At 44.2% G+C, this 15,408-nt stretch overlaps 1 protein-coding gene across 1 annotated transcript; it reads right to left on the bottom strand.

The window, feature by feature from the left end:
• Window positions 1-7,807: 7,807 nt before the first annotated feature.
• LOC308381527 (gap junction Cx32.2 protein-like) lies at window positions 7,808-8,512 on the bottom strand (the record flags this gene model as incomplete). The annotated part of the gene is made up of 1 exon (XM_080859119.1): window positions 7,808-8,512. One exon carries the CDS (start codon window positions 8,510-8,512, stop codon window positions 7,808-7,810), a length of 705 nt encoding a protein of 234 aa, XP_080715245.1.
• Window positions 8,513-15,408: the final 6,896 nt, after the last annotated feature.

The raw sequence follows: 15,408 nt of genomic DNA, 5'->3' as shown, positions 1-15,408 counted from the left end.
ACTTTTCATAGGTTTTACAGTGTGAATGTTCGCTTCTTGCACTAACAGTCTGAGTTATATTCTATGTGATGACTTATTTAGCTTTTGTAAGCCAATACTTTCAAGATCAGTCAATAAATATCGTTGGTTTTGACGTATGTTGCCCCCTTCTGTATGTTGTTAATTGACATAGCATGTGATCTGTTAAGCTATGTTAAATCATACAACTTTTGAGACATGTGGATAATGAAAAAGTGGGATATGTAGGTTATGAAGGCTGGATGCAACTTTCTTTCATAGCTTTCCACCTGTAACTAGCTACTCTAGCTGTGTAGGTAGAGGGGAACTATTTCTGTTGTGTGCTGTCATCTAGTGGACAAAAGGGTATTGCTGTATGAGTTAATCAGCTAACAACAAATTGATACAATTGTCTTGCTTAATGAAACTACTGAATGGGTCGCCTTAATCTTTATCAAAAATATGCCCCCCTCCCCCCTGAGAACTTTTCAGAGCCGCCACTGGGTCATACTTATTCTACCCTCTGATTTTAGTTTCTTTATTGTGTGGTCTTTCTCTGCTGACATTCATTCCTTAAGGCTCTGTAGTTATACATATAACCATTTATTACTAGCCCAGAGTTAAGCATATTCATCTAGCAAATTATACCTACTTCGGAGTGTTACAATAGCCAGTATGATTTTATTCCATGTGTCGATCCAGTCAAATTGGTGGATCCAAATGTTATTAAAAAAAACATATGTGATGTCATTTCTTTGTAATCATCCAAAATAGTGTTAATTGTATAGGCATAGTTTCAAAGCTACCACCATCGTACCACTACCCAAGAAGTCACCGGCATCATCACTGAACGACTACAGACCCATAGCACTCACTCCAATCATGATGAAGTGCAGTGGCGGCTGGTGAAATTTTTAGATGCGTCCGGCATCTCTATAAGAGGGTATGTCCGTCCGTCTGTCGGTCGGTCGGTCTGTCTGAAACGCATTCTTTCAATTGTAATTCCCTCCTGTGTCCACAAGGTGGCAGAGTTGAGTTGACGCGTCTTGTTGTCCGCTCGGACTTGTTTTGAGGGGGGGCGCAGTTCGGCGGCGCGGTTTAAATAGCACTCCACAATGAGAAGAAAAACAGGTTTTGAGTAAACCATTTGTTACTGAGGTTAAAAGACTGCATATTTCTGCTTTCACTACATGGCACTGCATGAGATGGTACATATGGGTGTGATCTGCAATGGGAATAGGGACCAATCCGCACTGCACTGGATTACATCAATATGAATGATTGTTACACTATAACAATTACACATATTATTAAGACACATATAATAGTGGGCATTACACTAAGCAACATAGGTCTCATTCGTATTATATTTACAGTATGAGCTGTATGAACTCATCCTTATTACATCAGTCAATATAAGATCACCTATAAGAGAACATGCTAATGGCTACTATTATGCTATTTATTATGCCAATCGCAAATCGCTGCTAATAGCAATGTAATCCCACTATAGTGCAGTGCGGATTGGTCCCTATTCCCATTGCAGACCACACCCATATGTACCATCTCATGCAGTGCCATGTAGTGAAAGCAGAAATATGCAGTCTTTTAACCTCAGTAACAAATGGTGGCTCGAACTGTCATCCGCCAATGAGAAGCTGTCCTTGCTCAAATGTTCCTGCCCCTTTTTTTGGCTCCCATGGACTTCCACTTGGCCGGCGCCCACAGGGAGGCGTGGCTTCTCTCTCAGTGATAACGAATGGCAATATATTCTATTTGGTTACATTTAAGTGGTTTTTGACGTTTTTTTTTTTTTTTCATCTCAAAATTGTAGGGTGGGCGGCGCCCCAGCGCCCTGTATTGACGCACCGCCACTGATGAAGTGCTTTGAGAGACTGGTAAAGGCCCACCTAACATCCACCCTCCCCACTACTCCATACCAATTTGCCTACCGCCCCAAGCGCTCCACTGATGACGCCATAGCAACAGCACTCCACCTCTGCCTGGCTCATCTGGAGAACAAAAACAGTCACGCGCGGATGCTGTTCATTGACTTCAGCTCTGCGTTCAACACCGTCATCCCCCAACATCTGGTGGACAAGCTGAGTAAAATAGGCATCAGCACTTCACTGTGCAACTGGCTGCTGGACTTTCTTACAAACAGACCGCAGGCAGTCAGAGTCGGAAACAACTCCTCAGCGACCACCATCATAAACACGTGCCGCAAGGATGTGTGCTATCCCCCCTGCTGTTCACGCTGATGACCCACGACTGCTGTGCCAAATTTGAAACGAATCACTTCATCAAATTTGCAGATGACACAACAGTGGTGGGCCTCATCAAAGACAATGATGACTCAGCATACAGAGAGGAGGTACAGCTACTCATCAACTGGTGTGAGAGAAACAATCTGCTTCTCAACGTCAACAAAACAAAAGAAATTACTGTGGACTTCAGGAAGAAACAACCAACACACATCCCACTCATCATCAACGGCAGTGCAGTAGAGTCTGTGAAAAGCACAAAGTTCCTGGGAGTGCACATCACGAATGACCTCTCATGGACTACCAACACCACCGCGCTGGTCAAGAAGGCGCAGACACGACTCCACTTCCTGAGAAGGATGAGAAGAGCTGACCTCCCCACTTCTGCCCTCACCATCTTCTTCATAGGTGCTATTGAGAGCATCCTGACCAGCAACGTCTCTGTCTGGCACGGCAGTTGTCTAGCTGCAGACAAGAAGGCACTGCAGAGGGTGGTGAGGACAGCAGAAAAGATAATCAGGTCACCCCTACCAGCCATTCAGGAACTGTAATTCAATTCAATTCAATTTTATTTGTATTGCGCCATAACAATACAATTGCCTCTAGGCGCTTAACAGAGCCCAGAGCCTAAACTCCCTTAGTGCATGCACAACGGCAACAGGGGCAAGGAAAAACTCCCTGTTAGGCAGGAAGAAACCTTAAGCAGAACCACGGCACATAAGGGGGGACCCATCTGCTTGAGGTCGGCCGGGTGGAGACAGGAAGGTGGGACGGGGGGAAAGGGGGAAGGGAAAGGGTTGTGTGGCAGAAGGGGAAAGGAAGCAACAGGGGTTATACACAGCCAGCATTTAGTCACTGGACATAAGTATACAGACATCTGGTGGTAAATACATGATACAGGCAAGACCAGATTACTGTGCCAATAGAGATACTGTTAGAGGGGTAGGGGATGTAGGGACGAAGAAACATTTCAGTGGTGGCAATAATGTATATTGTATATAAATGCTAGCATAGGGTATTCGGTAGAGTAGATGTACGGCAATGCAGTGGCGGTGGGTGCCATTGGCCGAGGGTTCAACTGTCCATGTGCGTAGATGCGGAGTGGTGGGGGTGAGGAGCGATAGTTCCACTTCCATCAGCGATTGGAACATGCCTGGCTCCGGGGAGGCAGTGGACCTTCCAGGGGCCGCTTGTTAAAGGGGGGATGTGGACATCTCGGACCATGGAGCTGCCGATGACCAGAGTGGTGGTTGTCACATCCAGCGGGAGAAGTCGTCGAGGGGATGATGACTGTGTTGAGGGCCCAGGATGGGGAGCAGGGCGGCGTGGGCGATGCTGGTGTTGCTCTTGAGCCGGTCTGCAGGGGCGTTTCGGGGCGGGCTGAGGAGGGGAGTCATCAGGCCCAGGAGGCTCCTCCTGATCCATCTAACAAACAGGAAATGACGAGTCAATCTGCAGGTCTGTCAGTCAGGAATCAGCACAAACAAACACACAGGTGAAACATTTCACCAACCAGGGACATGTCACCTGTGTGTCGGTTTGCCTGTTGCATGTTGCGGTACTTAGATATGTTTAGTTTTGCTGGCATTGAGCATTTTGTTTTCTGTTGTGTTCTGTTTGCCGGGGCCGTACATGCATCCAGCACAAACAAAAACACAGGTGCAACATTTCACCAACCAGGGGACATGTCACCTGTGTGTCGGTTTGCCTGTCGCATGTTGCGGTACTTAGATATGTTTAGTTTTGCTGGCATTGAGCATTTTGTTTTCTGTTGTGTTCTGTTTGTTCTGTACACTTCACACTGTTCCAAGCGGGCAATGAACATCATCAAAGACACAACTCATCCAGCACACAGTCTGTTCTCCCTTCTACCATCAGGGAAGCGCCGCGGTACCGCAAACTGCGGGCCCGCACAAGCAGACTGAGTAACAGCTTCTTTCCACAAGCCATCAGAATCATCAACACACTGAAGAAAACCACATGAACATTCCATAGTCACTTCACCATGCCACTGGCACTTTACTGTTGCACTTTGTGACCACTGATTGTACTTCTGCTGTGTGTGTGTGTGTGTGTGTGTGTGTGTGTGTGTGTGTGTGTGTGTGTGTGTGTGAGAGAGAGAGATTATTGTCAATGTCTTATTTAAATGTTTTAAACTGCACATTGGAAACTGGTCAAACGCAATTTCAAACTTCTGTGCTAACCCTGTTACATAGATTTTTGACAATAAAGTACACTTGACTTGACTTGACTTGAAATAGGCGACTGACTGGTCGATACGTGCAATGCATTGAGTGGGCAACGCGCCGAGTATTAAGTGGGCCGGTCTGACAGTAACTCCCCGGCCACTTTTTTCCCCCAGTCCGCTCCTGATTGTAACTGTGTATTAGGTAGTAGGATTAAATTTTTTGCTGAATACTAAAGCCAGTTTAGGTCTTGTATTGTGTCTAAATTGTAACTGCAGGTGTCTGAAAATTATAAAGGCAAACCAAAACATCAGTTGAAGGATTTGTGACAGCTCTCACACCTCAGTTTCGTTTACACACATACTAATTTGTCCACTAGATGGCAGTACTGATTTGCCCTGAAGTTGATTTGATACAACTCTACAGGAACTTTCTAACTGCACTTGGTCTGCTAATCAGTGTTCATCAGACTCTCCGGCCAGCAAAGCCAGTGATTGGTTTCGACGAATGCCATCCATAAACTCCAATCAGCTGTGAAGTGTTTTCTCACTTCATCTAGGAATTTTAGTAAGCATCCAGCCTGTGGTTTAGTATAACCTCAACACTAATGACAACCTGATGGGGACTCTTTTTCACTTTTCAATATTCAGACAAATAAGTGGTCATGAAATATCCATCCTTCTATGATCTTGAAGGTAGGTGGCTTCATAGATCTTCGGACTGTTTTCTCAATTTGCATTGTGACAATCACAATAGCGGAGTTTCACGACTTTCAATTAAAAATATAAGCATACATTTGGATGTGTTGCCATTGAATTAGCCGTTTCCATTAAATATGCCCTTAGGTTTGGATCCCACAGCTGTTCACTTTAGAAAGAAAAATGTCTCAAAATTATTAGTAAATGCAGTTATTTATAAGTACAGTTATTGTTGCCATATACAGTACTGTGCAAAAGTTTTAGGCAGGTGTGAAAAAATGCTGTAAACTAAGAATGCTTTCAAAAATGGAAGTGTTAACAGTTTATTTTCATCAATTCTTCATAAATTAACAAAATGCAGTGAAGGAACAGAAGAAAATTCTAAATTAAATCAAAATTTGGTGTGACCACCCTTTGCCTTCAAAATAGCATCAATTTTCCAGATACACTTGCGCACAGTTTTTGAAGGAACTCGGCTGGTAAATTGTTCCAAACATCTTGGAGAACTAACCACAGATCTTCTGTGGATGTAGGCTTCCTAAAATTCTTCTGTCTCTTCATGTAAACCCAGACAGACTCGATGATGTAGAGATCAGGGCTCTGTGGGGGTCATACCATCACTTGCAGGACTTTCTGTTCTTCTTTAAGCTGAAGATAGTTGTTAATGACATTGGCTGTATGTTTGGGGTTATGTTCCTGCTGCAGAATACATTTGGTGCCAATCATACGCCTCCCTGATGGTATTGCATGATGGATTAGTATCTGCCTGTATTTCTCAGCATTGAAGACTCCATTCATCCTGACCAAATTTCCAACTCCACTTGCAGAAATGCAGCCCCAAACTGGAAAGGAACCTCTACCATGCTTCATTGTTGCCTGCAGACTCTCATTATTGTACCTCTCTCCAGCCCTTCGGCGAACAAACTGTCTTCTTCTACAGCCAAATATTTCTAATTTTGACTCATCAGTCCAGAGCACCTTCTGCCATGTTTCTGCACCCCAGTTTCTATGTTTTCGTGCTTAGTTCAGTCACTTGGCCTTGTTTCCTTGTCGGGGTAGAGCTTTTTGGCTGCAACTCTTCCATGAAGACCACTTCTGGCCAGACTTCCCCGGACAGTAAATGTCTGTACCTGGGTACCACTGGTTTCTGCCAGTTCTGAGCTGATGCCACTGCTTGAAATCTTCCGATTTCGAAGGTAAATAAGCTTGATGGGTTTTTCATCAGCTGCATTAAGTTTCCTTGGCTGACCACTGCGTCTACGATCCTCAACGTCTTCTTCAAAAGAGCTTGAACTGCACATTTTGAAACCCCTGTCTGCTTTGAAATCTTTGTCTGGGAGAGACCCTGCTGATGCAGTATAACTACGTTGTGTCTTGTTGCTGTGCTCAGTCTTACCATGTAAATGGATAAAAAATAAACATTTATTGTTTACATTTTTCAAAGCATTCTTAGTTCATAGCATTTTTTCACACCTGCCTAAAACTTTTGCACAGTACTGTATATATGTATATATATATATATATATATATATATATATATATATATATATATATATATACCCACACACACACACACACACACACACACACACACACATATATATATTCAAAACTGTCTGTAAGAAAACTTCACCATCTTGCCATTTTAAACTATTCACAATACAGCATTGTTATTGTGGTTATGGCCATGGACATGGACATGTGACCAGCCTAATCAGCAAAGTATAATGTCAGGATTAAATACATTTGGAAAGTGTTTCCACACATTTATTGGAAGAGAGAACATTTCAGGCCAGCTATATGTTTATTAGGCAAGCACGGATATAATGAATATATATTTCTAGTAAGTTCAGCAGCTTGAAGGATGGTAACATATTGGTAATCATGATATGCTTATGTGGCATTTGAAAATAAAATATAAAATAAATCTTCACTATAAACAGAAATAAAAAAACTTTATTTTATGTTAGAAAAAGTGGATATTATATCCTGATTATATGATGAAGCATTTTGGAATTTCGGGGACATTTGGGGTCAATGGGGGCAAGTCATGTAGATATCAAAAACCGGGACATTGAATTACAACATTCATTTAGACAACAACTTACACCAAAATACACATTCTATGAAGCCAATGAGGAATTAATGCATAATACATCTTCATATTATATACATTTACATAAACATTGCCGGTAAAGAAATGCAAAAAAAAAAAATTACAGATATGATTAATTCTGAGAGTGTTTTCTTTCCCATGGTTCTGATTTAGAGGCGCTGTTCACATTCATTTCTGACCATTTCTGTAACACTGACTTCACTGTAGGGTATACATGTAGTTGCTTAAACAGCATAAGGTGGCTCTTTTAACTAAAGATAAAACACAATGCCCAATCTCCCAAAGCATTGTCATTAAACTCTACCCTGCAACAAAGAGCACATTAACTTCACATTAACAGTTTATCTGGCTTGGAATGAAATACAATTTCTGATATCACCTCCTTGGAGATACCCTTTGCATTAAAATATATCTAGTTTAATGTCGCAATAGAAAAAAAGAAAAAAGGATGAAAATCCACATACAGTGTGTACATTTATCATTTTAGCTGAACTCTCCCTCCCTGCACCCTTGACGATTTGTTTCAGGAGTGGATGTGCAGTAGGTTTAACTGTCTGGTGCTGAAGTGCTGCTGGGTTGACGGTTCAAATGTTTGCGCTCTTTTCTGGTACAGGCCGAGTAAGTCACCTCTGCCACACTCAAAAGCAAAGACACACACGCCAGTGTTACCATGAAGATGCTGAAGATGGTCTTCTCAGTGGAACGGGGCACAAAACAGTCCACCGAAATGGGACAGGGACATTTGATTTCAGGCTCCATCACAAAACCAATTAGAATGTACTGGCAAACAACAAAGGCGAGCTCCAGCATGATCTTGAAGCATATACGGATAAGGTAATGATGCAGCAGGGGGGCTTTCAGTGTCATACTCGCCATCTTTTCTGTCTGACCTGGTGATTCAAGCATTTCCTTTTGTGGCTGGTTGTCCTCTCTCTCTTGCTTGTCTTGATGGATAGAATACACGCCAAACATCACATGCACCAGGGTTGGCGCAGAGACGAAGAGAACCTGCATGATCCAGAACCTGACGAGTGAGATGGGAAAGGCAGCATCATAGCATGCGTTCAGGCACCCAGGCTGCTGTGTGTTGCAGACGAAAAGGGCATGTTCATCCCCCCACACCAGTGAGGCTCCAGCCGCCAGTGCCAGCACCCTGAAGATGAACAGGGAGGTTATCCAGACTTTCCCGATAACAGTGGAGTGGCCCTCCACCTTATCCAGCAACTTTGAGAAGTATGAGCGGCTCCCCATGTTTAAAGCTTCTTGGTGGCGATCTCCTGGCTCAAATGTGAACTGTTACATGCCACAAGCAGAGTTAGACTTTATATAGCTGCTATAAACAATACTTAACTGACCAAAACATTTACAATAGGCACTGTGAGCAGATGACCCCTCCCAGAACTCACAAATTAAACCTAACAGGCTAGTTAACTAAGGAATGAGGTGGAATTGCTCCAAATGCCAGCCATGCCAAGCCTATTACTGGCCAGCTGCTAAACAAGGACTTTTCTGTTGGTTTCATGAAGTGATAGTGGACTGTTTCATAAAGTGATAGCTATAGAGGGAGCTGTCCATTGGAATTGCACACTCCATACTGATGAAGCCACCAACAGCAAAAACACAAATATTGCTTGCACCTCCAGGACTTCTTGGCAACATATATTTGACATTATTGCCCAACTATCCATTAAATGATCACATGCTAGCATTCTAAATCATCATTAGCATTTTTTTTTAGGGAACATCACCTTCACATTGAGACGAGAAGATGTGCTCCTGTGTTAAACAGCCTTCCTGTGCAGTGTCTCTAGTGTCTTCCTTGTCTCTCTGTCTAGTGTCTGTTGTTGTTTTGCACAGGCCTCCTCTAGATGATGCTAAAATACTTCCTGTCATCTAATTTCTTGGAAGAAATAGTGACATACCATGTGCCTCAGGAAGAACTGTTCAGTCTTTCAATTCCATGTCTTGTTTTACACACTTGCACTTTTTTCTTTTCTTATATTATGTAGCGCCCCCCTAGGGTACAGTGACTACGCCACCCCTTGAACTACTTTTTGTCTGTGCTAATGCCAAGAGCAAGGGGAACTCTGTATCAATGATCTGTACAGACACAGGTTCTTTCAAAAGTATAAAAATACAATCTTTATTAATACGTCAAAATGGTTGGTTTGGTTGGTCAGCAGGATCAGATAACTAAACAAATTAATAAAGGGGAGGGAATCGCCAGGCTAGCGGCACAGGAGCCAGAGGAGCCAATAAGAGACACCCATGGAAGGGTAAGGGTCCCAATATCACACGTGCTCACTGTCAAAAGACACACTGCAAATAAATGCCACTCTGATAAACTTGATATGAGGACTTGAGAATTCACTTCACCGCAAATTCCAATGTCTAGGCTACTCCTCGAGTGAAAAAGGGGGAACTAGGGAGATTGCCTTCTCAATAGGGTCCTATAAGCTTCCCTGGCTCCACCACCACCGAGGCTGGCTATACGAGAGGGAGGGGGGGGGGGGGGGGGGGGGGACAAAACAAAGGAATAAAGAAAATAAAGAAACCACTCTAGCCTGCGACGTACAATTAATGCACTCTCACTACAATCCTAACTACAATCAACAGGCTAGAGGAAAAATGTAACAAAGGCTATAAACAACATAACAATCATATATGTATAGAGAACAACAACCCTAGCAATGCTGGTTGCAGTTGATCAATGTCTGCCGCTCCTGTTGCAAGTACATTATGTTGGTAGTGGGTACACCACACAAGCCACAATACCCAGTGGGTGCATTGAAACGCAAATGATCACGCAATCCCAGGTACAGCAAGGTTCAATCAGCGTCTGCTTCCCCACACACACACACTCCGCACTTCAAGAGCGCACCCACGTCCTGGCCTCCTCACCCGAGTGCCAGCAACAGAGTAACAACAGACCGGTGTAAGGACCCCAGGTGCCTATATATATACGCCTACCTCCGTCATGTAGGTGGCCAACTAGATACCCACTCCACCCCCCAATTAATGACGTGCTTGCACTGGGAAGAGAGCGAACAGAAGGGAGAGAGAGAGAGAGAGACAGAGAGAGAACCTAGGGGAACCTAGTCTTAACCTGGGGCACAGGCTACAATCCACCCCCTCCAAATGAATCGGTGACCCGACGATGGCAATTCACATTCTCCAGTCCTGCAAGTGACCCCTCTTCGACCTGGCTGAGGGCCGCAGGGTTTCAGCCTCCTCTCCAGACATGGTGTCCACCTCAACGGGAGCAAGGGGTTGGGGGAAATCCAGGACCTCCTGAGTCCGGTCTGGTTGCATAATGACCACATCTTCTTGCCTTCCATCTTCCCAGAATTGGGAGTCGACGGGCCGGCAAGTGTGGTTTGTAGAAGGAGTAGCCGCTTCTGCCTCTGACTGCAACCCTTCTGGAACAGCCCTCAGCTCGGTCGGTGGACCTGCCGGATCGGCCCTTCCCCATCTCTAGGGGCCACAGTGTACACTGTTCCAGTCCCAGAGGGTCAGCTGTGGCAAGTGGCGGGCCAGTGCTGTTTCTCAGCTGGCGGCAGGGTGCGCAACAGGTCATGCAAGGTACAGTTAAATCTTTCACACTGTCCATTACCTTGTGGGTGGTAAAGTGTGGTTCTACTCTTCTGTACGCCATACATCTGGCAGAGTTGTTGAATCAGCATGCTTTCAAAGTTCCGCCCCTGGTCTGAATGGATACGGCCGGGGGGCCCAAAGCGATGGAACCACTGCTGGACCAAGACTTTGGCCACTGTGGGGGCTCTTTGGTCTTTGGTGGGGAATGCTTTAGAGTATTTTGTAAAGATGTCAGTCAAGACCAAATCATTCTCCCGACCACTTGCAGTTTCCAACAAGGTGAAGTCAATCGCTAGAATATCATTTGGCTGGGTCGCCTGCAACGTTCCCCAATACGTACGCACCTTTGGCTGGACAGCCTTCCCCAGTATGCACCTTTGACACTGTTGGCACCACTGCTCAGCATATTTGGTCATGTGCGGCCAGAAACCTCGATCCCGTAACAGCTGGAGGGTCCTCTCAGTGCCCTGGTACCCCTGGTGGTCATGGACACTACAGAGGACTTCTTCCTGCAAGCACTGGGGAAGGAGCAGCTGGAAAGTGTCTGGGCCTCCACCTGGGGCATGGACAAGGCGGTACAATACCCCCTCCTGAGCAACCAGACGGCTCCATTGCCGCAGCAGTGCCCTGCAAGGGCTGGACAATGACGCCCGCTCTTCAGCTCGGGGCAGTATGCCGGCTTGATGATATTTGCGCACCGGCCCGATGACTGGGTCAGCCTCTTGCAATAGGCGCAGGTCTTGAGGCATACGGCCAGGCAGCGCCGAGGCGGCGCCAGAGATTTTTTTCTGGTGGTGCTATGGGGGTGCTCGGCGTTTTACTGAGGGTGCTATGAAATTAGGGTGATAGCATATGAGTCTCATTTTTCTCTACTACAACACCTCCCCACCATATCGTCACATATGTTTACACGTTTGATCTCTAACGCGTCTTTGGGGTACATAAAAAGCGTCATTCAAATCGATCGTATTATTACTATTATCATTAGGCTACTTCTGACGGACGCGCACAAAGCCGCGTTCATCTCCGACGGTCAAAATGGATGCAGCATGTTATAGATAACGTTATCCCAAATACTTCACTTACTTCAGTGTGTGGATTAAAGTTTGCGCCAGATGACTAACAGGTCACCACTACCATGTGTGACAAATTAAACTAAACATACCAAGTTCAATACACTTCTAACTAAAGACGGCAGATTAGAATATCAGATAGTATTAACTTAAACAGGCAAAGAGTCAGAAATGCTTTCAAAAAGTGTATTTTAAGTCACAATCAATAAAAACATGAATGAGACCAAACAGTAGGCACTCAAAACCACAATAATAAGAGATCAAAAAGTGTATCAAAAAGTGCACACAAAACTATGCTTAAAACATCCCTTAATTGTTTCCTAATCATTTCTGCCATTACATTGATGATCTCATTCTGCACGTCATGGTGCACATACTTTGCATTTGACGGGTTGTTATCTAACTTTTTCTGAACGGTTTTTTCAAATTTTCCAATTACAGACAGCAACTCGCGGACATTACCCCTGTTTGCTGAATCCTCATCTTCAATGTGGCCTCGCTGTGAGATCCCCTGACAAGCAGTGTAGCGCAAGCTTTCCACAACATTTTTGTAATATTGGTCTTTTCGGACCATCCTGGGCGTTCATGCTTAAGTCACCCAGGGTGCTGCTAGCAGCATGGCTAGCAGCGCCCTCAGTAGAGGTGAAGGGTTAACTTGGACCAGGACGTTCCTCTTCTTCTACATCAGAATCAGAATCCAATTGCAATCCCTCTTGCATTTTTTCTTCCTCTTGAACATATTATTCAACTCGAGGAAATTTGCGGATCAAATACCGATCTATTTTCGTGATTTTGTGAACGCTTTACTTAGAATTGACCGATCGCGAGGATTACTGTTACTTAGCCTACTCATTGAACAATCACGTTCATGCGCAACGTGTCTGTGTCGTGCTACGTGAACAATCTGTTTATTTCAATCTGTTATTTTCTGTTATTTTCTTTTGTGATTAAAATATTATTATCACACAATACATTTTATTAAGAACTCAGAATGAAATTAAATAACAATAATAGGCCTAAATAAACCATTATTTTCTTGGGGGTGCTATGGGGGTGCTATGGCCAATCTAGGGGGTGCTCTAGCACCCCCTAGCCCCCCCCTGGCGCCGCCACTGGGCAGCACCACCACTTCTCCACAATAACCCTCGTCAACGGGCGGCTGGCCCATATCGGCTAGAGCTCCCGGCAATGGGACTTCTGTCCCAAATGCAAACCGGTCCAGGTACTGACGGGACAATGCATCCGCGTTCTGGTTGCTCTTCCCCGGGCGGTACTTGATAGTGAAGTTGAAGGATGCCAGTTGAGCAGCCCACCGCTGCTCAATTGCTCCCAGCTTGGCAGTCTGCAGATGGCTGAGAGGATGGTTATCTGTCAAGATAGTGAAGTGATTCCCTAGCAGGTATTCCCTGTACTTCTCAGTCACTGCCCATTTTAAGGCGAGAAGTTCGAGCTTCATGGAGCTATAATTCTCCATATTCCTCTCGGTGGGTTTCAGTCCTTGGCTGGCAAAGGCGATAGGGCGTACTTTCCCGTCATGCTCTTGTGAGAGAATAGCCCCAAGGCCTCCATGGCTAGCGTCGGTTTCCAGAATGAAGGGTTTCTTGAAGTCGGCATAGGCCCAAACTGGGGCAGAGGTAAGTCTCTCCTTCTATGACTCAAATGCCCTTTCACAGGCCTCATCCCATGCTGTTGTTAGGGGAACTGGAGGGGTCTTCCCCTTCCTCCGTGGTCCACTGAGCTTCCCCACAAGATGGTGTAGCGGGGCTGAGATCTTGGAGAAGCCTTCGACGAACCGCCGATAGAAAGCCAAGAAAGGACCTCAATTCAGCCAGGTGACCTGGGCACTGCCACTCCTTAACTGCCTCAATCTTCGCAGGGTCGGTGGCGAATAGGAGAATATAGCTGAGCTGATGCACATTTCAGTCTGTCAGTGAGGTTCCTGCTTAGGGATGAGAACCTTTAAGATTTTAACGATTCCGGTTCCTTATCGATTCCTGCTTATCGATTCGATTCCTTATCGATTCTCTTATCAATTCTTATTGGGTAAGGGGTGAAAAAAGAGCACAAACGGATTTTTTTTACATTAATGTTCTTTTATATAAATATCTAGAATGCTGCACACACCATAAACAGAATGTTTACATAAATAACCAAAAACTTTTATTAAAAAAAACAGACATTCTTGCCACTAAATATAAAACAACAATATTTAAATGCATATGTGGTGAGAGTGTCAACTCTAAAGCTATACATTGACATTGCAGAGCACTGTTGATTGCTATTTCACTCATTCACTCATACACTCATCTATACTGTATCAGATGAGTGTATGAGTGAAATAGCAAACAACCCCTATACAACCCTTCCTCTGCTACCTACTGATCTTTCTTTTCCAGAGCAGATATACCTCAGGAAATGTCTCATAATTGTTGGAATATTACAATACATCCAGGTTTAGTTTAAGTTAGTCCAATCTAAACCCCTCCCTCATTGCACTCTTGAGATAAACTAAATCTGGCAATAAAATGGCACTAACAAAATCGTTGAATTTTCTGATCTGACATGAAGCCCTTGTTATTGAGTAAAGGACTGTATATTTTTTTGTAGGTTGCTTGGTTGTTTGGCTAATCGCGAACTATTATGCTTAACGCTTCTAATAGCAATGTAGAACCCACTACAAACACAATAACGTACTGAAACATACTTTTTTTTTTTTTTTTTTTTATTTAAATGTTTTACTTTTATACACAGACACATACTTTCATAGACACAAAAACAAAAGGAGGGGGGGGGGGTGCTGCAGTGTTCTTATTTGGGGTTTTATATCATTTCAGTCCTCACAAAGTCCAAAGGGCCCTGAGTGTCACCAGGCCTCTCCGTTGGGTCCAGAATTAGGGCAGCCTGCTCCATGGCAAGTATGTCCATAAACTCATTATTCCAGTGGTCCATGTTAAAGCAGTTGTTCTTGCGTTCTTTCCAATTCAAGAGAATAGTCCGTTTTGCCACTAGGAATGCTAGAGACAGTACATGTTGTGTTTTCCTTGCTTGTAATCCTTCTATCCCATTTCCAAGCAGGCACACAATTGGGCAAGGGGTAATCCATATATTAAACATTAAGTTCAAGATATTAACAATGTCCTGCCAAAATTGCTGAACAGCAGGACAATTCCACAACATATGTGCCAGTGTCCCCACCGAGCCACAACCATGCCAGCACTTATTTGACACAGAAGGGTCTATTTTATTCGCTGTTTCTGGAGTCATGTAGGCTCTATGGATTATTTTTAGCTGGATCAATTTGTATCTAACACATTTTGAACTTGTGGTGCTCTTTCTAAGTGCTGCATTCCATTGTGACTCGGAGATGGGCATTCCCAGGTCACGTTCCCATTTACTTTTTATAGGTATATTTACACATGGTTTCACTGAGGACAGTAGCTTGTATATGAAAGACACAGTGCCCTTTCCTTTTATGGCTAA

Source organism: Sprattus sprattus (assembly GCF_963457725.1).
Source record: "Sprattus sprattus genome assembly, chromosome: 2".
Classification (NCBI taxonomy): domain Eukaryota; kingdom Metazoa; phylum Chordata; class Actinopteri; order Clupeiformes; family Clupeidae; genus Sprattus; species Sprattus sprattus.
This window is presented reverse-complemented; position numbering and strand designations above follow the sequence as displayed.